This window comes from Neopsephotus bourkii, unplaced genomic scaffold, assembly GCF_033783945.1.
Source record: "Neopsephotus bourkii isolate Nb327-2 ecotype Australia unplaced genomic scaffold, CSIRO-AGI_Nbou_v1 NB_1825, whole genome shotgun sequence".
Taxonomy (NCBI): Eukaryota; Metazoa; Chordata; class Aves; order Psittaciformes; family Psittacidae; genus Neopsephotus; species Neopsephotus bourkii.
Window position 1 is genome coordinate 9,719,440 of NW_026902298.1, and position 22,933 is coordinate 9,742,372.

The following is a 22,933-nucleotide window of genomic DNA, read 5'->3' on the forward strand; positions in this document are numbered from 1 at the left end:
TCCCTACAAATCTTTTAAATGTCCCAGTGAAAACCAAGTCACAGCTGTTGCTGCCAAATGCATCCTTCAGGACACACGGGAAAGAAATTCTTGAGTCTGTTCTTGAGTCTGTAGGGACAACTAACATAAATAATAAAAAGTATCAGTCCTTCTTATCTATCCTTAAGCAGAAAGTAACTGAGCCAAAATTCATTTCTGGGATAAGATTAATGTGCCACATGCTAACAATCAAAATTTGCATCAGTGCTGATAAATAAAACAGCTATAGCCTGGAAAGTGGCACAATATTTCCCTTGCTGTTTCCCACTCTAAATTGGTTTTGTGCATGGCATAGCCTGTTTTCTACCCAATGTTAGCTTACCTAGTCACCCAGTAGTTATTGTGTGGGCTGTAATTGTCAATAATACAAAATATTATTAAAATTAACATTCCATCTCTCTCACACCCTATTTTTTAATTGTGCTTTTCCCACCCTTTTATCAATGGAGACACCTCAATTTATCTTGTTTTGTATTTCTTTTGATCAACTGTGTCTTTCTAGCATTTATTGTAAGATTTATAACCTTCCACCAGTTACAGACCTAGAAAAAACAGGTATGCTGAACAAAAGAGGAAGAGTCAATAAAATCTGTTTTAAAAAGTTGACAATTGTTCACATAAAAAAATATCTGTATAGAAATTTAACTTTCTAAAATTCTTCCTATTATTTAACATAAACTGAGAGAAAAAAAGTTAGCATATTGCCAGCCATCTCCAAGTGTGCTGTATACCTACTCCGTTTTGACAACTATATGAAAATATTATAAATATATAGAAAAAAACTATAAAAAAAACCCCATGCAGATGTTAATAACTCTTCAAGACACTGACTGCAAGAATTCCATTAAAATTGATGCTGTTTACTCTGAGACAAAGCTATCTGATCCTCCAAACATGAATGTCCACCTAGTTATTGTAGCAAAATTCTTCAGCCTAGCATAAAAATTAACTTACTGATCTACAAATAAAACGATATTTATGATTGCCACTGTTTTCACAGCCTGAATTTTGAGTCAGTTCACTTTATATTAAAAACTATTTTAATCCTTTAATTATTTTTTTTGGTGTGTGAATGACTTTGATACCATTTTCATTATATTTCTCTTGCTTTATGTTTGAAACATTCAATATTCTTTTAATTTTTACCAACAACAGCCTCTATTTAATGTTCTCTTCCCATAAAAATGGGATTCATAACTGGCACATAACATAGCAGCAGTCTGCTAAGGGATTACAATTTAAATCTGAAATACAAAAATTTTGTACTAAAAAATCTCTGCCAAAGCAGATATCTTAATAAGAATATTAATTTTATTTCAATACAATGCAAAAATAAGACTTAAAAGATGCTTACATATACAGTTGGAGTCATAGTTATTATGCTTCACATAACATTAAAGAAAGAGGTATCAATATAATTCTACATGAATGAAGCTGCAAAAAGAAGATGGTATTATTTGAGTTATTAAATCTTACCTGACCAGTGGCCAGTGGTGGCACCTGATCTGTCAGTACATGTCTCACTTACAGGCCTAAATACAGTCTCCCAGCCACCGGTAGCATAGCGCCAGTTCTGAGACTCCAAAATGAGTGTTCTCTGAGTGCCATAAGCAATCATGAAGCAGTAGACTACATGATGAAGTTGACAACCATAGCCACAGCCTTTGTTGATATTACACACAAGTTTCTTAGCTTTGCTGCAATCCTTCGGGTTCTGTAAGCATGGATGAAAAAATGAAGCTGAAGAGAAGATATACACAAAAGCATACTTTTTTGGTGACAAACTGACACGTCATAAATCACAGAAGCCATCCTGCTATAATACATCTCATATTCAAATGGATGAGTAGGCTTCAGCTCCATTAAAATTTTATGTGAATTCTTCACTGTGCACATGAACAGTTATTGAACATACTTCACTATCCTAATGTAGAATAGAATACCTTCAAGATTTTAAATTACTTTCTCATTTGTAAATCTGTCAGAATAAGCTAACATTTGTGCTCAGAGTTCACATTTCATCAACATGATTCCCACTGTTGGAATGCTTTTTTCATTTAGCATTTCCCCAGGTTTGTTAGTTCTCTTTCAATGAGCATGCATGTCATACAACGAAAGGAAATTTCCACCTGTCTACAGGATTCAGAATAAAACCAATGCTTATTAATGAACTGCTTCCCCAGACTGACTACATACCAAATACAGAACACATACCTAAACAGAGTAATAAAAGGCAGTATTTTAATCTGCATGTACTCTTAATAAAATAATATACTGCTCTTCCAGAGTCTTGGAAACAACAACAAAGGAGGCAAATGTCTACATGATGTGAATGCTGTGTTTAAAAGTACAAACTAATAAATATTTTAGCTTTGTGGACAACATAACGTAACACACAGAAGTTTTTCTTTCTGTAAAATATACTACTTGACCGTACACAGTCTCGATGTCTCTAGGCATACTTCCACATTCCAAAAAGGTTATTTATAAAATCTCTAGGATGAGAAGTTAGATTTCAGTTAAGCTGCAAGAATACTGATATTTGAGCATTGGTATAAACTCGTTCCTCTCCCATCTAAACAACTTTAAATACCATTTTCTGTACATTTGCAACAAATCAGGTTTCTTCAAAACCCGACAATCACCATCTGGAGAGCTGAGATCTCTTCATCAAGTGATCTTAGACATAATCTAAATATTCGGAGTCCTAAAATACTTAATAAAAACTTTAATGTGCGCATTCAATTCTGAAAAGAAGGGAAGAATAGTTCAGATCTGGATGAAAAAAAGAAGAAATAAAAATAAAACAACAAGCCTCGCAACATGTTACTTCAGCATTTCTTTTTTCCACTTTAAGGAAAAAACATCTGATTCAAAGCCCAGATAGCAATGAAACCCAACAAATGAAATAAAATTTCTATTCTTAATTTTTGTTCCTCAGACCCATACTCCTGCTATCACAACCTAATGAATAACTTGAGCCTAAATCTAACAGGTATCTTGAAGGCTATTAGAAATCTACTTCCCACAGTCGTTTAGGAGACAAAGGTTTTTCTAGTATGGTTTGCAAGTTCACAAAGACAGAATTCCATGAAAAAGCATCTCTTCCCTAAATCTACAGAGACATTTACACCACTCAATGAAGTGCATTAATAAGCAGTGCAAGAAGAACCTTTTCCTGTTGTTAACTGTAAATGGGTAGAAAAGATTTAAGCTCAAAAGGGACAATAAGGTACATTGTTATGTTGGGATTTTTTTCACTGAAATATTAGGCTAATAACAAAATGTAAGAAGCTTCTTTCTGCCACAGAGAATTGTCAGCAGCAGACACAAGTGTTCAGTTGAGGGTTTTTGCTTATCTGGTTTACTTCCATTTTTGAAAGATGTGTCTACATGTTTTAACTTCTGGTTAATGATAATAATTCATACAGACTATCTTAGAAGAGTTTTAATACCATTGTGTGACGTACTGTAACTAGATTGTAAAAAGAATTATTATGGCCAAAAGGAAATCATTAGCAAAATATGTCTAAGACTTATTTTAGCTGGTACAGAAAAGACTGCATCCATGCTAGTAAACTTTCTAAACCTCTTAAAACAGGGCTGCTGCAAGCAGTAGATTTATGAAGAGTGTCTTGTGGTAAGGCTCAAACATAGCTGAAGAATTGCTTGGGAGAAAGCTACGATGTGAGTCAAAAACATGCCAGGAACTGCTCTAATAATTTAACATTTAGAATATCATGTTCCAGTGCCTGGGAACATTCCCTGTCATTGTTCAACTAAAATAAAAGTAGTTTAGGACTATTCCTTGGTCCCCATCTTCCACTTCTTTTGGTGCTCAAAGAACCTTCTTCTCCAGGGCTCTTGGCTAGCCTATTCACAGAGTTAGTAGGATCAGATAGGAAAATGTCAGAAGCACCATTTCAACGCCTCACCAACTTCCACTGCTTTTAAGTGTGCAGTTAGCCATCAAAACACATGACAATCTGGTAAAAGTAAACTCTGCTGCTTAACATGCATCTTACTATAAGAGAAATTACTGTACTGTTTGTAGATTTTAAAAAGTATAGAGAAATGTACTCTCATCCAATGAATCAAGACAGATTTGAGTGGAGTGGGCAAGCAAACTGCCACAAATTGCAAAGAAATCTCATAAACGCAAGATGATGCTCATGAACAAAAGTGTTCTTTTTCATATTTTCAATAAGAATTCATTCCTTAATGCTACACAGTGCACTGGAGAAGACAGTCACATCCAAATTCTGTGGAAAATTCCTCTTTTTTTTTTAGAGAGAATAATGTCAAGGAAAAGTGGTTTTCGTCCTACTTATCACAAACGTAATTCACGCCATCTATTTGTGATGCTACTTGTAATGGTTCCTCTCAATATTTGGTGAGGGGAGGAATAATTTCTTACAGCTGCTGGAAGAAAATTTTCTTCCTTGCCTAGCCAGAAATACTGCGTATTTGCTTTGAGAGGCATGAAGCTTTACCTGCCTCTAATGTTAATTCCTCTAGCTTGCACCTAGCCTCCTACAGTACACAAGCTTCAGCTTTAGGAACACATCCCAGCATGTAGCTGGACTAACCATTCTATGCTCCTCAATCCACTATATAAAAATTCTAGAGAAAACCTCATATAGACATCAGCAGTGATCACACTTTATTAAGGGGTTACCATCCTAACACCATACTTTCAGATCCTGAATTTACAGTAAAGATGGTTCAATACACAATGAACGAATCTGTTCATACAAACCAAAAGAGCCAGAGAAAAAAATCCACTGGACAAAATATTCAAATTACAGATACATTTAAATTTCAATCCACCAAAGACTTTCAGTAGGTAATTCAGAACTACTGAAATGCATACAGTAGTAAAACAGAAAAAGAAAGAAATGCATATTAAAATACAGACATTCCTGAGAACACACCAAAAGTGTAACTAAACCTCTCAATGAGTAGGGTTTGGGTTGCATGGGAGGGTGAACGGTTGGGCATAATCCTGCAACCAGTGAGGAGAGCTCCTGGGGGTTGTAAGAAATTTTTAGTTCAAGCCTGAAGTAGGCCAGTTATAGAAAAATTACTTGACAAAATGTGCTTTAAACACAGTTTAAATTTTTATTAACTATTTAAATGACATAATTTCCCAGGACAATTTGAGTCATTCTGGAAGTACCAAAACTAATCAAAGAAGTTTCCTATGCATTTTTAACTAGCAGATCCCTCCTGTGTGGATTCTTCACTGCTAAAGAAGGATAAGTGCAAACTGCTGTCGTCTCCAATGCCCAGAGCCTTTTTTGTTGTCATTTTAGGATGAGCACTTTTATTAAAAGTATATATCATTGATTTTAATGGGAAGGAGAGATCCTTTAAGGCTGAAAAAAGCGACGTGTTAGGTCACCAAAAATACTGAGAAATCCAGAAACCTCAGAATAAAGTCTTATAACCAACTTTCTTTTCTTTGCATACATACACAACCCCAAGTAAATAGCGTGAATATGGCAAACCGTAAGTATTTGATGATGATGCTGAGTACTTGGCAATCTCTCTCACCTGTTGATATTTTTAACCTTCAAAAATGAATAAAATATTTTGAGTTTTTTTACAATTGGAGGCAAAAATATTCTATTGCTATTGGGACACTGCATGCTGCTGAATCACTAACTTTCTAAAATAAAATAGTGCAAAAATAAGCACAAAAGGAAATCATCACACAATCATTTACTCTCTCTACCACTTCCAAAATATATAGCTCTCGTACCATAGGAGCCCCTGCCTGCCTTCTCTTGCACATTCTCTTCAATTGTTTGATAATGAGCATCGCTGAAAATAAGGTCTGTGGCTTAAATCTAAGCTCCTAGCTTTTTAAGTGTTGCTCTAACTACAGGGAACTAGCTAAATGTAGCCTCATTAAATCAAATTTATGGTAATGCCATCCAAATGAAGTAGCAGTCATCACTACTCACAATCATTCAGCTAAATGATTTCCCAGGGAGATGTCCCAAAATAATGCAGCTGTCACTGTTCAACATGTATCAGAAAGGAAACTATTCAGTACTTCTAGTCTTCACAACAAAAAAAAAAAAAAAAAACAGAAAAAAATATGTTCCTCATATTTCATTTTTTTCATGGAGTTGGGGGGAAGGATTGTTGAATTTTTTTATTTTCTTTTTTAACACACTTACATTATGAATAGTGGTGTGTATATATGTTATTTCAGACATGGACTGCTTTACATTGCATACTCACAGTCAGCCCTGTACTCTTCGAAATCCTGAAACCCACGCTGTAAAATAAGTCAACTTGACTCCCAAATGTATAGTCACAGACATATTCGTGTTTTGGATGATTACTTGCAACAATCAGAGCTCCAAAAGCTTATATCTGTCTCATAAGCATGTAAACAAGAGATAGGATCCTCATTTTTTTCCAGACAGAAAAAATGGGAATAAAAAAGAAAAGAGAGATGGCAGCAACTGTAATATGTGAATGGCCCATCTCAAAGACTGTAACTACTCATAAGAATGAATCAAACAAAGCAGTCATGAAATAGGGGACAAAGTGCAGTCAAAAATCAAAACAGATTATAAAAAGGAGCAAGAAATGGCAAACACACAGAGAAATGGCCTCTAGTTATCTTAGCGGGACTAGTACTTTCATGCATGAAATATGGAAGAACTGGTAAAAGACAAAGCCATTAAATTAAATGTCTAAGGAATTTTAAATCAGTCAAGCATAAAGACTTGACTTGGAATTCATAACTTGACTTGTCAAGAACCTAACCAAAATAAGCATGACTCCTGATAAGTGAAATTTAGTATTGATAACTAAATTTCAAGTAAGCATAGTGAAAGAAAATTACTAAAGTTTCAAAATTCAGCTGAAGTAAAAATCTCGGGCATCATTTTCAATAGCTCCATAGTGACATGAACTCAAGGGAGACAGATTATTAGCTAAGTAACACATTAGACTGCATAAAAAGCAAGATAAGAAAAATAATATATTGTGGTGCTATTGTATAAATCAATAGCCTATTGTCATTTATCTGCTAGTGGATGTTCGCTTCTAATGGCCTGGTGAGGAATTAGTGTCAAGGGAAGACATGAGGAAGAAAAAAATAAAGGATTATAAATTCTCACACATAAAGAATGATCAAAAATTTTAGGTAGGTTCAGCCTGAAAAGCGATTAATGAAAAGAAATACAGTAAGTATAAGAAAGAAAGAACAGTTTAGCGAGAGAAGCCTCATCACATTTCTGTTTCACATTTTAGGACAAAAACTGAGTATACAGTGCAGCTAATATGTTTCAAATAACCGAAGACATACAGAATAAACAGGGTTATATTATCTGTTTGTATAATACCCAAATAACTCTTTGTATATTGCTGCACATCTGCAAAACTGAAGAATTCAGTGCTATTTTTGGTGACCTGCAGAGTTACAATGCTAAAAATATTTATCAAAGCTAGAATTACATCTTTTTGGAAAACACGTATCACCATTCTTCAACTTAAAAGCTCAAAGGCCATTACTAAGGAAACACACATCCCTTCTGTATAGTTTCTAGATCCTTCCCTGTAAAAGTCATACTGAATTCAATGTGCAGTATTAATACCTTTATATATCTTTTAATTTCCATAATCAGTGCTGACTTTTGTTACTCATTGTAAGCACTCGGAGGTCCTTATGTTGAAGTAAAGTCCTTAACACTGTAAAACATTCTACAGGGAGACAAGCACTCTTCAGAAACACATACAAGCTTAGGTAAAACGACAGATGGGTACAGAAAAAAAAAAAGGAAAAGGTAGACAACAGTCATATTTAACAGAATGAAAAGTAGTTACGGTACACCATTGCCAAACAGTGACATGCCAAAGGAAAGAATGAGGAACAGTTCTCAAGAAGCACTTGAAGGAAGACAATAATGTCTCCTGCCTAATTTACTTGAAGGGTTTTTCCATAGAAGGGTGTCTGGTTTCCATTTAATAAGCAAAAAATGCATAGCTTGGTCATAGAGAGAAGGTTCCAGTAGCTGAACTGTGAAATGTGAAATAATGAACATCTGAGAAACAAATTTGGCTGTTTACACAAAGAAAAGACATTCAGGCTGACCATACAAAACAGAGCAGTGAGGTACACACATGCAAGGAAAATCAAACCAAGTACAAATAAAACAAGCTATATCAAATATCTTTTTGATCACTATGTAAATAGCTGCGTGCTTTCTTATATGAACTCAGGTCTCAAAACCTTCAGATCAAGTTTTATTTAAATTTTATAGACAGATACAAGCATATACATTAAAAAGGCTTTATACAGTCACAAATATGGGCATCTATGAGAAGTATTACACATATGTTGAAGCAGTGTAGATATGAGCAATATACTATACAAGCACTTCAGTTTTTCATGCTCATGTTTTTTAAAACAGGCTGCTTTTTTGGAAGTTTCATACAAGAACTTCAATTTTTCTATTTTTAACACTGTGCAAACATATGTATGCATTCTGACATGCTAAAGAACAAAAAATAGAAACCACGGACTTATCTTTTACAATAAAACAAAGAATCCAAACATTCTTGTTTCTTTTGTATGTAATTCATTTATATATAAACATACACTTAAACCTGTCATGTAATTAGTCTACTACCAGGATATAGCTAAGTGCTATATATATATTTTGATAAACTTAAACGTTTACCTTGATTTAAAAGCTCTATCCTCTTACCTGTAGATAAGTTATTCTCCTCTGTACCAAATCTGTTAGATCTTTGGCCTCTTTTTCTCGCCAATCTCCTGCTCCATCTGTTTGACTGAGGTAGTACAAGTCGGTCATTATCGATCTGTGAACAACCATGGAAAACAATCTCACCATTACTAAATTGGAGGATTAGATGAAATCAAAGACAAATTAAACAGATCTTTCAAATACAGCCTCAAAAACAATTTGTTCGTGCCACCTCCTACCCCGCAATTCCAACAGCAGCAAAGAAATACTGTCCTCCATTTAATGTATGTTTCATGCATATGAGTAATTATAGTGCTATGCCTGTATAGAACATAATATCACAAATGTCTTTACCACAGCTACAATAGTAATCCTTCTATTTTAATTAGTGAAAACTAACTACAAAATATTATTACAAGGTTTAGCAAACAGTACCTTCTACGGCACAGAGCTCCTGACTCTGGAAGAAAGTAAGCACTCTGCCTGCTTGGAATGACTGTATCCTACTAGTACTCATATGGCCAAATTACAAGTCTAGACTACACAAAGTGAATTTTGATAATTTTCTGGGGAAAAAAAATACAAAACCAGGGCAAACTATTCAAAATATATGTAAAAACATTAATGGCTGATCTACAAGCAACAGGCAGCCCAATTCAGAACCAGTAACTTCAGAGTTGGCTTGACAGACTGAGAATGTTTAAAGTTGATAAACATTTCCATGACAATGACAAAGGTTTAACTTTAAATTGGTTTTCTCAATTTGTTTATCTGAACTTCAGATGTTACAATTCTTTGCCTGAAATTCTTGAGAAGCCATAAGTTTGATCATTAGGAGGAGATGCAACTGAACAAAGGCACAGAAATTTGGCAAAGGGACAAAAAAAACAGTGAGAGGAAGACAAGCATATTTCCTAATGACCTTTCAAGTGGTGTTGTCAGTGAAGTAATACATGACCATTGCCAGCAGCACTTATTAGTACTGGAACCACAAATCTAGCTAGCTGAGGGTATCCCCCTTGTAAATAAGCCTAGCAAGTGAGAAAGGAGTGAACGACATATCTCCATTAGGTAACTGTTTCCAGTAACACAATATTTAAGCAGTAAATTCCGATATAAATCAAACTGGGTCACAGATATCTTTATCAGCAGAGTTATCGACAACCTTCTCTTGACAATAACTGGATTTATGGATCTGTATATTTCCATTCTTATACACTCATACTGGCTTTCATACCCATACTTCTGCACAGGATAACAGTACATGATCTACTCTTGCTGTACTAAACATTATATCCATCTTGTTCAGCAGCAGTGATGTTCACCTTTTGTCAATCAATTGGAAGCACCATATTTACATTCTAATCTCAAATCATGTAAAATGGATTTTCTTTTAGAAGGTAACTAAACTTGGAAATTCCAAGTATCATCACATAACTAGCTTCAAATCGCTATTAAAGACACTATGCAGAGAAACATGTAAACACAGTTTACGAACAATCAGAAAAGAATTAATGATGCAGTAGATCTAATACAATGGATTATATACAAATAACTGAAGAAATAAAGAATCTGTTCCTCTTAAAGCAGTGTTTTCCAATGTATAGAAAGCATTATAGGGTAGTAGGCAACTTAAAAAATGAAACCCATGCATTTTCTTGGGAGTTTAACTATATCGTTCTTCCCAATCAGGATGCAACTATGGCGGATGTTTAACAAGAATATATAAAATTCAGATATAAACATTAAAAAGGATAATAATAAAAAATCTTCCACTACCATTAAAAACAATCTTTTATTTAATAGAAATATATTTCTATGAAATATTGGCATAAAATAGCTGAAAATACAAAGCCAATTAAAAAAAAACAACCAAAAAACAACTCTCAGCAGTTAGGTAATTTTTCCTGTTTCTAAGGAAAAACACCTGTTGTCCAACTTTTATTTTTTACATTATTGGCCATGGTGACCATGACAAAACAAAGACATTAGGAAGGTATAAATAATTAGCTGTACAGATGAAATATAATTATTTTCCACCATCCCTAAGGCAAAAGAAATTATGAGAGAGTCCTTACACAGCCTCAGTGACTCAACCCTTTAGGGAAAGATAGCTTTGCTCAGGACAAATCATAAAGAACATATAATAATCTGTGGAAAAAACTATGAGTTAGTGCAAGACTTTTCAGACAGTATCCACAATAGTTGAAAAAACAACCTTTACTCTTAGAAGACTCCGAAGCAAACCAGGAACTGGAAAATTCACAGATGTTATCACACAGAAATGATTATAGTGCTGGCAGGACTTGTGACCCCGCAGGGGACCCACACTGGGGAAGTCTATTCATGAAGGGCTGCACCCTATGGAAGAGAATCACACTGGAGCAGCTCAAGAACAACTGCAGCCTGTGGGAAGGAGTACTTTGTGAATGACTGCCTCCTGTGGAAGGGACCCCACACTGGAAAAGGGGAAGAGTGTGAGGAGTCCTCTCCCTGAGGAGGAAGGAGCAACAGAGACAACATGTGATGCACTGACCAGAGCCCTCATTCCCTGTCCCCCTGTGCCACTGTAGGGGAGGAGGCAGAGAATTCAGGAGTAAAGCCTGGAAAGAAGAGAAAGGATGGGGGGAAAGTGTTTTAAGATTTGATTTTATTTCTCATTATCCTACTTTTGATTTGTTTGGTAATAAATTAAGCTGAGTTCCCAAATTAAGTCCGTTTTGCCCATAACAGTAATTGATGAGTCATCTCCCCCTGCCCTTATCTCAACCCACAAGCCTTTTGTTGTATTTTCTCTCCCCTGTGCAGAGGATGAGGCAGAGTAATAAGACAGCTTTGGTGAGTACCTGGTGTGAGCCAGGGTCAACCTACCACACACACCTTCAGTCGCTTGCTTTCTTTGATTTCTATTGCAGGGAAATGTGCATTCTTTAGGTTTCCATCTCCTAGGTTCTTTTGAGCATGACAGACCATCATGATGGCTTATTAATACAGATTTACAAGAGACACAGACTAATAGCAAAGACCAGAGCTAGGCGCCATGTAGATACTAAACTGTAGATGGACCAGTGATCCATGAGCCCAATATGGCTAAGTGCAGACAAAAAATGAGCCTGCACAGGATTAGTAGAGGGTATGCGGATGGTAAAATGGCAGCAAGAATGTCAGGCTGTGGCATTGCAGATATTTAATGTCAAACTTGGTCTTTCATTGTGTTACTAACCAACAATATCAATTTGTTGTTATTTTTATTTCGGATCATAAATTAAATCTTGGAGCTGCTCTTAAAAGCATTTTGCTTCTGGAAAGCAGAATGAAGAATCTGGCTATATATTTCATCTCCATTTGATTGTCACAAATAAAGGGGGAGGGCTGGCATTTTTAACACATTTTGAAAGATCAGTCTAGACATTTATTCTAGCCGTATGACAAAATTACATTTAAACCTCCTGGAAGATTTACATCAACAAATAAAAACTCAAAGAGGAAAAAAAAAGTGATATGTTCCAACAAATTCAAAGGAAATAATGTGAAAATATGCCCAAACACTATGCATCAAACCTTGGCCAGCTACCACAGAAGCCGTGGTGACAGCTGGTCCCCAGGAGAAAAAAGGAATGAAACTAACTCAGTAACAGCCACCCTGCAAACAAGATGATGCCAACACAGGAAACAACCATGACAACTAGAGGATTCATCTGTTCTTTTTTATTAACTATGTCAAATAGCCTTTCCACTGTTAAGATGAACTTACTTTCAACAGCCATCTTCCCTATGGCAACTAGAACACAATTACACATTCCATAATGCAGGAAACTGCACTGGGCTACTTTGTTTCTTGAACAGAATCAGCGATGAAATACTGGACAAAAAACATCTGCCAAGATCGCCAATCTCCAGGAGAAAATCTACACAACCCCTAGGACACAGCTAAGAAATAGCGATTAAGGCACCCAACAAAAGAAGTGCTATCATATTAGCAGACCATGTGCATAACAGCACCAAGATTAACAAACAATACTATTTATGCAGAATCACAGAAACTGTCTTTATCATCTCTTAAAAAGCAAGTCTTCCCTGTAACACAACAGGCTTTCCTCACAAACAAAAACAATTAACTACTTGCTTTACATACTTACCCCATCATTGGATTACTGCACACCCCTGTATTTGCTTTCCCATGAGGGCATTAAAAGCTGCTTTAAACACTCATAATTAATATTTCTAATCCAAATATTAGATTATAAAATATATTGAAATGTCTAAGATACGTTTATATTTATATATAAAAATAAGTAATACCAGCTTTACATGTAGTGTTCCAGTTATGTAAGATCCATAAGTAACAACTTTCTATGACATCACTGTCAAAAAGGGCATGCAGCAGCTAGTTAAAAGCCTTAAAAAAGAAATAAACAAGTGCACATGTACTTACATACAAAACAAATAAAAACACACAACAAAAAACCTCACCAAAAAGCCATGATCCTCAGACCAAATGAGAGCATCTGATTTGCTCACTCTAAATTTATGCTCTCTTCAAGAGACCGGATGGACTTTGTGGAGATAAAGAGACTGTTGTTTCCCTGGGGAGCTACTGTGCATCCTAAGGGAACAGAACACCCCAGAAACTCCAGTGTATCACAGGCCAAAGGATGTGCACACAAGGAGCTGGGAGTTTTCCTGCAACTCATGTACTCAAGGGAAAGAAGAAGACAGCCTAACTTCAAAGGTAAAAGAATTAACTTCTTCAAGACTAGAGGCAACCAAGCATTCTGTAACACAAGACAATTATATTGCGGGAAGCCAATGTTGTAAGTATTGTAGAAACACTTTTGTATCTGTTTCCTCTTATGCAACTGCTTTGAATTTCTACATTGTAAAAAAAAAAAAAAGTCTACATTTTATTTTAATAAAACCTAGTTTCTGGCTGTTTGGTTTTAGCTCAAACAACTTTAGTCTTCTCTGAAGACCTCACCACACAGGAAGATCTACACTACTACTAAGACTCAACAGACTCTAGCATATTCTGCTATTGATAACTACTGTGTGAGTCTAAAGAACACTTTTATTCAACAAGAAAATTCTTAAGAAAAGAAAAAACAGAGCAGCTGTGACTGCTTCCATCGTAGACAATCTTCTTCCAGTACCACATTGTTTTCAAGACTTCCACAGTGGAATTCATCTCCTAACTTCCAGAGGTCTAAAAGGCAGACTTTTATTATTCAATGCTAAAGACTATGCATTTTTAGTATGGGTTTTGCCTCATCCTGAAGTACAGAGACGTGAAGACAAGGCTGTCAGAAATACAGAACTTGCAAGTTGGTCTTAATTATTTAGTAGTCATTCATGCAGGAAAGAAAGGAGTAAGAAAATGATGCATCCTGGGAGAAGGACACACAAAAAAACCCTTCTGGCATGAAACAGACATTATTCAGAGTTCCACTGTGGCAACTGCCTGATGTGATCCTGGCTATATAAACAGAGCAGTCACGTGTGTTCAGGTGATTTGGTTCCATTGATGGACATCAGTACGGTTGGTATTAGACTACGTGCCTCAGTTTTAGTAGAGAGTTTAAAAGAATCAAGAATCAATGACCTGAAGTCCAAGAAACCCAAACAGAAATAACTTCTCTGGGGAACAAATATTTCTGAGTGGAAGCAGCTGTTGAAACAAAATACCCGGGGAAGTGGCCAAGGAGTGACTGAGGAGTTGACCGTTTGACTGAAGATCTCCAGCCTTTTGTAAAATCCTGTTTTAGCCAAGCACTACTTTTATTTCAGTCAAACATACATAATAGCACTCAGCAGAGAAATAATTGGATGAAATCTAATGGCTTATTTTACATAGATAATAACTCTCGATAATTGAATACTCCCTCCTTCTCACTTTAAACTCCATCAATCTGCGACAAATTGGGGTTTGAAATTGCAGAACATTAAATTACAAAATTTAATGGATGATATTATTTGCACACATTAATAATCAAATTCATATTATTCCAGAACTACAATTTAAATAGTATTTACATTCTTTCCACAGAATCAAAAATTCTCATTATTTTTAACTTTTACTACAGTTTTATTACCAAAGGTTCATGCTTTACTACTTGGCTCACTCTTGAAGATTTCAGCTTTTTATGAAAAGGATACTTGTTTAAGGTAGCATATTTAGTTAATTCAACAATTTTCTTAAGACTGTTTACTAAAGAGACAAAAATTGCTATTGTGGTCATGTTGGGAACAGAATTATAAAAGATAATAGCTTTACAGATATATTCCAGTAAATTTTTCACACTTTCTGGATCAATTTTGTTCAGCATGAAAAAAACTCACACAGAATGTTTTAGCATAATACAAAAAGTATTTCAGCAATGGGAAGGCCAGAAGATCAACAACAAATGAAACTTAATTCCAACACAGCAACTGCAATTAAAGGTCATTTCTATCTGAAATACTCTGCTAAATTCTGATTACAAAAAGATGCTGTCAAAATAATTGTCAGAATGACAGTTATTCCTGAAATTAAGATATTACCCAATTTTAAAATAATTCCAATTATAAAATATCCCAATGATCAATGTAACAAATATATTCTAGTATTTACGACAGGCACAATCATATTCTTAAAATATTCTAAAGTTTTTAAATGGTTTAGTTATATGTGCGAATATGCACATATGCACATATATAGACAGATGCAACTGAAAAGCAACAACTGTCATCCAGGACCCAGGTCTTCTGATAAAAATTATGATATTATATCAATTTAAAGGGTCATACTTTAAGCTATAATGACATAAGCTGGATATATACTTCATGTCCCATGAAATAAAAGTAATAATTTTATATTCATGCTTCAGATATATTTCAGCCCACATACCAATAATTTATCCTAAATGATTTTTAAGCAGTATATCAGTAGTTAACTTAAATCAACCCATAATCTTTAAAACTTATATGCAGAATCAAAAGTACCTTTCCTGATGACCCAAATCAGACAGAAATTCATCAATGCGTCCTTGCAGTTCATTTCCTTCTAGATTTTTCAGCTTCTTCAATTCACTCTGGAGGAAAAACCAAAGTTCCTTAGCCCCATTTTCAATCCTCCTCCTCAATATTTCATGGTCTTTTCCAAGGCCTCCTACTTTAAAAAGAAAAAAAAGGCATAAAAACATCAGCACTTGTAGCTGAATTATTTGTTAAGAAACCAATACATTTCTGATATGGAATACCAAAACTTTGTTTAGAAGTAAAATAAAACTTATCTACCAACCATCTCCTGTCCGCTTCTTATAGTTTTCTATCTGTTCTTTGGCCTTTAAAAGTTGCTCCTCTAAAGCATGTACCTTTCCTGCAGCTGGTCCCTGATCAATAGGGCCATCTGGTATCCTAGGATATAGAAAATAAAGAAATTATATGATTTATATGTATAATCGTTATTTGACAAATTATTTGCACTAACCGTTCATCTCTCTCTTTTTGTTTCATACTCTTTTGCTGATAAGCCTTCTTGGCATTTTCTTAAAACCAGAAGAAATTAAACATACTAACATAAATAAAGATTTTTAAACCTCAATCCTGTAAGAGGAAAACAGTGCATATCAGAGCTGCAGCACACAGATTTAACACAGTGTTAAACTGTGGTGTTTACAACACTTTCACTCACTGACAAGACCAATCCTAGGCTCTACTTGTGAAAACAGTATTTGCAGCAGCTTAACTCAGGCCATTTGTTGGACTGACTGGCACACGAGCAAAGCCTAATTGAGGTATGTGCCTTCACAAGATTCAAGTTTTGGCTGCTTTCTATATTCACACATGAAATACATTCTGGTCTTGAATGCTGGCCAAATATTCTTAGAGGACCAGAGCTGCAGCACTGTAACTCTGCTTTTAAGTTAAGTTTTCCTACATACTGGCACAAGATGATTTCAACATTTTCTGGATTCAGAACAAGATCCTTGCTTCTTAAATGCACCCTCATGGTAATTTTTTATGACAACTCTGGTATTCTAAACCGCTGGTCACCTAATACAACAACAGCAACTGTAATACCCATTTGTGAAACCTCTGATGTGTGAGCACAGAAGTACAGAAATAAGTATCCTGAAATCTATGAGCCCTATGTCCACCCTAAGGGTATTACTGAGGCTTGCTCATCATCTCAACTTGGATCCACATATAAATAAACTGAAACTATAAAAGCACAGAAATTAGATGCTAACTTCTGTTTGCCCCCAAAAATAAAAATTAATGGAGGGAAAATAAAACCTCCTTTTATCTTTAGAGAATAACATTTCTGCTGGATTCAAGGGTTAAAAATTATTGCACCTTTTATAAGACTTTTGTAAAAGACAACCCTGAAAAGGAGAAGAGGAAACAGATGTCTAAAAGTCTTGAGAACTGTAAAGAATATAGAACATAAAGATGATTCTCCATTCATAAAGGAATATGAGCATAAAAAGAAAGGGATATTCTCTCCACACACACATACAGTTTCAAAGCACCATATGGAAAGACCCCTTGCCAGATGAAAAATGCTTCTAGCATAGAGAAAATAGCAGTTAGAAGGAGTATCTTCACCCTAAACCAGAAATGACAGCAGTCTAAAGATCCTACTGGGATGTCATTAAATTTAATGTCTCCCAGATCTGGATATTTAAATATCAACAAAAAATCAGGAACTGATGAAAACTCCATTTTCACTGGAGTATTTGAAGGGAATAAAAACCTAATGCAAGCATCAGAAAAGCGTATCACACTAAGAATAACACTTAAACCCCTTTTTTCCAGCAGGGGTAGGAGAGGTAAAAGAAGCAGCTCTGTAGCCTGACGAGTTTAGTGAAAAATTTTGCTCTCTTAAAGCTCCCATGGAAAGCAAATTAGGGATAATTATTGCAAAATATGTATTTATGGTTTAAAGTTACTGTAGTAAATGAAAAGGAATTATCAATAACTGCTCGTATACCTGCTTTTTTATGCACTGAGGGAACAAACATGACAAAACTGAGGAAAACAGTCTAACCTTAAGCATGTGCACTCCCTAAATATACTCGCTCTGTATGAACAATCCATTTGTGAATTTGTTCCAACAACAGATGTACAGTATTATATCATACTGACATATGGTATTGTATGGCCATGTACAAGACAACACAAACCTTTAAAAAGAATACTGAAACACATTTAAGCTCTTGTACTAGTTTAAAACCACAAGGTTGAAACATATTTGTGGTTTGCCAACTTGGTATCACAATTGTGACAGGACAACTAACCACAGAATTACCAGGAAAAATGGAGTGGCTTCTCCTCTAGAAATCACATTAACTAAAGGTAGAATTTGTGAAGAACAATAAGGTAAAAGCATACAAAATCATTACCATAAGAAATCTTCAGACAACACATGGATCCTCTAAACATAAGGAAAGTCTGTTAAAAGTACCAAGTGCAGACCCCTGTGGAAGGCCAGCTGTGCATGATACAAAAGGACCTCAATTCATTCTGATCAACTGATATAACTAAGATTTTTAAAAAGAAATGTACATCCCATTTAATATCCAATTTGCGTTGGCATACTGCAATAAAGACATTTACTATACTTTAGTTGTTAGATAAAAGGAGCTGGGATGGGAGTGGGGGGCGTTATCCTAAGCTAGTTCTATGGATTTGCAAAAATTACATCATTTAAGGATAGAACTAAAATTATTTATTCTTTCTACAGTTTTGTCTCTGCATCTGTTACCTCATCAGACTTGGAATTGCTGTCTTCCTCACTTTCATCCAGTCTCAAAATTAAGGAAAAGGTTCTTCTCTGCACCCAGCACAGCTTGCTTGTTACTGCCCTCTACAAGTACATCAACTGAGCTGGAGATAAGGCAACATTTGAGGGAAAAGTGTTGGAATCAAAATCCTCATCTATACTCATTGCATCATCTATGTAGGTAGCTTCTAGTGCAGAATATCCTAGTAATAATGCATACTCATGAATAAGAATTCCTGTTAAAAAACATACAGAAGTTTTCATAACAAGTCCTGACAACACCCCTCCTTAAAATTTGAGAGTTTAAACTAAGTTTAGATAAACTATGATGATTCTGATCAACAATAAAAGAATGTCAATAAGCATCTAGCACAGAATATCCTTCACTTATTGCTATGACAACATTGTAAATTGAGTTGTAAATAAACAGTATTCATGCACATAATTTCTAAAACTCAGGCAATACAAAACACCTTTACTTCCATTTATCTCCTGCATCACTAACATATATCTGTGCCTCTTTATAGCCCACAGGAAGGTTTTTACAAAGCATCATAGTTGCGCAAGAAAAACTACAGTGACTTCCCACCGAAGGCATTTCAAATGCACAGTAAAAACTAAGTGGTGCCTGAAGTCATTTCAAGTCATCCGAACTGCACCACAAAGTGTACTTACTTCCTAAGGGAATATTCTTATTTCAGGCGATTTTCAAGAACAAGTGACTGTTCCATCTTGCACTATTGCGGAAGTGCATATTAATAAAAAATAACCTCACCAAAAATCCTTATAAAAACATAAACTATTCTTAAGCAATATGGAAGATAAATTACAACTATTAAAAAATAAATCAGAAGAACATGCTGTAGCTTGTGACATCAAACATACAGACCTTGCAGGGGAAAGGAAAAACACCCCTCCAAAAACCCCAAACATCTTAACTGCCCTAAAACCTGAATTCTACTCCTCACGCATCCTTTGTTAAAAAGATTAAGGAAAACTCCTTAGAAAGATTAAGGAAAACTGCAAAATCACATATGATTTAAGCATCCTACAGCAAAAAAGGGCTAAGCAACATCTTACAAAGCTTTGTCTCAGATACGACATTTCTCAGCTTTTGCATGGTTGACGCTGCATGCACATAAGGTGTGTTTCATAAGACGTATTTTTGGTTTGTTGTTCTGCTGTTGTTGCTGTCTTTGGGGATGAGGAGCTGCTACTTAAATTGGCAGCAAAAGAGCATTCAAATCTCAGGGTGGAAAGATCACTTCTTGTCGTGTGCTGGCATTCATGGTTGGCTGGATGAAACTAAGCACAGCACAGCTCCTGTTTTCAACCATCCCAGAGGACTGGCACTTATGTCAGGTGAGGAGGAAGTCAGAGAAGTCCCAAGAACCCATTATAATGGGAAATACTAGGCAACGGAAATGTATTGAAACATATGTTAGCATATAACTAAGGTCTCAATGTAATTCAAGATGAAATGCCAATTTTCTTTAACTTCAAAATGGAAATTGTTACAACTTCCACTTTTACTAAACTACTGAATTCTTGTAACCATACCTGTTTTCTATCTCTTCCTCTCTGCCATAACTAGCTATTATTAATGGCACAACTATGTATTATGGTAACTTCCTACCATTCCCAAAGCCTCTCTTCCCACTGAGATAATTTTTGTTAACTTGGAGCTTTTTACGATCCAGCAGTTTTATCTAATTGTCAAAATACTTCAGTCTAGTTAATCAGATGCCTGTTTATTGCTACGATTATTCAGGCAGGCACTCTGGTCTCAATTAAACTCCTCTCAAAGTAACCTTAAGAGTTATCATTTAAATAACAACTCTAACTAAAGCTAGATTGGATGGGATTTTGAGCAACCTGGTCCAGCGGAAGGTGTCCATGCCCATGGCAGGGGCATTGGAACTAGATGACCTTAAGGTCCTTTTCAACCCTAACTATTCTATGATTCTATAATTAAGGTCCCTTCCATATCTTCACTTATTACAAAGAGCGTGCTTCTTTTCTGTTAGAATAAAAAAAAACAACAACAAACTCTCTAATTCCCTAGGTATAAAATCTTAGTGGAGAAGGGCAGCAGAACCAAGTTTTTACCTCAGTGTAATAAAATACAATTTCACAATAGGATTTACCTTCACAAGCTACAATGATTTAAAGACCATCGCATTAACCACTCGGATTTCACAGCCATTATCAGTAATTACAGTGTTCGGTACAAACCCCAAAATTCTAGCAAATAAATCAAATTCAAGTGATAGTTCCAAACTTTCTGCCTTTGATCAGTCCAGCCTAAAACAAATTATGTCTTCGCTTTAAGATGTTAACTGGAGCAAAAGTAATCTTTTCTGTCTAATGTTAATTCAATTTCTGAAGTTAAGAGGTGTTTTGTTTCTTTAATGGATGTTCGTAGCAGCAGTGAACTGTTCCAGGACATAGATACTGAATCCATAGGCTGTTGGCTAATACCTCATTTTAAATAGCCATATTGCTATAAAACTCTAATGGGACCATTTTAAAGCTAAGTTATTTTGAACACCACTTGTTCTACCTGTCAAACAAAGAAATGAGAAACTGAAATTCTCTATTATATTTATGATTTAATACTTTTATGCTGCAGGTTGACCAGGGTATTTCTTTACAGAAATAACCTTCACAAATACATTTTAAACAGTATCATGGATTTTACTCAATAAAAATAATGAAAAGGCTCTACATCGGGATACATCACTTCCCTCAAAGTCTAGTACTGCAACATCTCAGATGAGCTCCAGCAAAAAAACTAAAAATATAGCTTAGCCTGTGTATCAGGGACAACACATGCATTCATATGCCTTCTTCTTAAGAAGAAAAAAGCACCTTTTCATCAGTAAAATCGAGAATATTCACTCTCTTCTAGTGACTGTAATTTGAAATGGTTGTATTTCAATGACTGCAAAACACCACATTATCATTTATTCAAGTCAGCCAAATATGGGTGGCTGAAAGCATGGAAGGTACTAGTCTTTACAGTCAATGCCAACTGTTTCCCCCTCAGAGGCAAGAAACCCTTAGGTTGACTATTCCTGTCTAATAGTAAAGTAAATTAAAGGTATTGTATATATTCAAATACACAATCTTACTTAAGTTTCTTCATAGCAGCAAACTCTACATTACACTATTTTGTCAACAAAAATATATTAAACTTTTTGCCAATGCAGTTGTTACCATAATTTAATAAATTCAGTGTAGAAAACTACAGCCCACTCATGCCCATACTACTTAAGGTGAAGACTGTCTATGCTTAATGCGGAGGGTACCTAGTCAACAGCATTTCTCTGCCTCTGTGCAGCACCAGATAAATGCCAAGCTACTTCTTCAGAGTTGAGATGTGCAAAACTAAGATATTTGTTTTTCTAGGCTAAGAAGTCTCATCAGCATGCGGCTGTATCTATAGAAACCAGGAACAGTGCAGTGAAAAGAAACTTCAGTAAGTCTACCCAGCCTACCAGATCAAAGAGCCCTGGCTACGTGTGAAAAGGAGAGAATGCACGAGAAGAAACATCCGAACAGGATTCAGGGGAAAGGTATTGATTTCACTGCTATAGAATCCATATGTGTGATTTAATTCAAATGAAGGGGAGAAACAAACTGACTTCAAGGTAAGTTAACAAGAACAGGACTAGAACCACAAAACATGCTAGAAAGGAAAACAAAGAGATTTGTGCAACTTGCTATTTTTTCCTATGATTTAAGAGGCAAAACAGCAAGGTATAAAATCCAAAATGGCATCTGCTCCTAAAGGGTATTAAAAAGCAAGTCCAAAATCAGTATCTCCTTGCCAAGCAAGAACAACCCAAGAGACATGAACACTCAGCTCACAGTGCCTCTTTCTCTCCATGTTCTACACAGTAATTCCTGGCCAGACCACTGCTACAGATTTGTCTTGGTGCTTGTGAGTATATCGTTATGAAAGAGAGAGTAAGTAAAAATAAACATCACCCTCCCACTCTGTAAAATCTTGTATTGAGCTTTGCTCTTTTACAGCTTGAATAACACATGAAGCCTCTGCACTTGTTCACATCATCCATCAGGACTTTTACGTTGCATGTGATGATGTCCAAATACTTAGGGGTCCAATCTGACTCTGGCACACACCCTGCCTAAGAAGCTTTTCCTTATAATGTCTTAAGAAAGGAGATATCATAAGTGTATGTTAAAACCTGCCTGTCTGAAAAGATGAAAGAAAACACTTTCAGTTGTAATTGTACCCACCTATAATGTAACAAATAATTGTAACAAGGCAGATGATCCTATCATTTTACAATTACTGCTACAAGATTAGCACTAAACCATGGAAAAAAACTTAGTTAAAAGAATTCATATAGTACCGCAGTCTGCTGCAGCT

At 35.5% G+C, this 22,933-nt stretch overlaps 1 protein-coding gene across 2 annotated transcripts in view; it reads right to left on the reverse strand.

Annotated features, from left to right (window-relative positions):
* FUT8 (fucosyltransferase 8) overlaps positions 1-22,933 on the reverse strand; it is a 119,539-nt gene that overhangs the window by 36,484 nt on the left and 60,122 nt on the right. Inside the window, exons 4-7 of one of the 2 annotated variants that reach the window (XM_061343785.1) lie at positions 16,048-16,163; positions 15,750-15,915; positions 8,772-8,886; positions 1,516-1,753 (exon numbers count right to left, since the gene is read on the reverse strand). In XM_061343785.1, the coding sequence (XP_061199769.1) occupies positions 1,516-1,753; positions 8,772-8,886; positions 15,750-15,915; positions 16,048-16,163 (635 nt within the window). Of the gene's footprint in view, positions 1-1,515; positions 1,754-8,771; positions 8,887-15,749; positions 15,919-16,047; positions 16,164-22,933 lie in introns of both variants that reach the window. The other variant, XM_061343784.1, reaches the window with a different exon arrangement.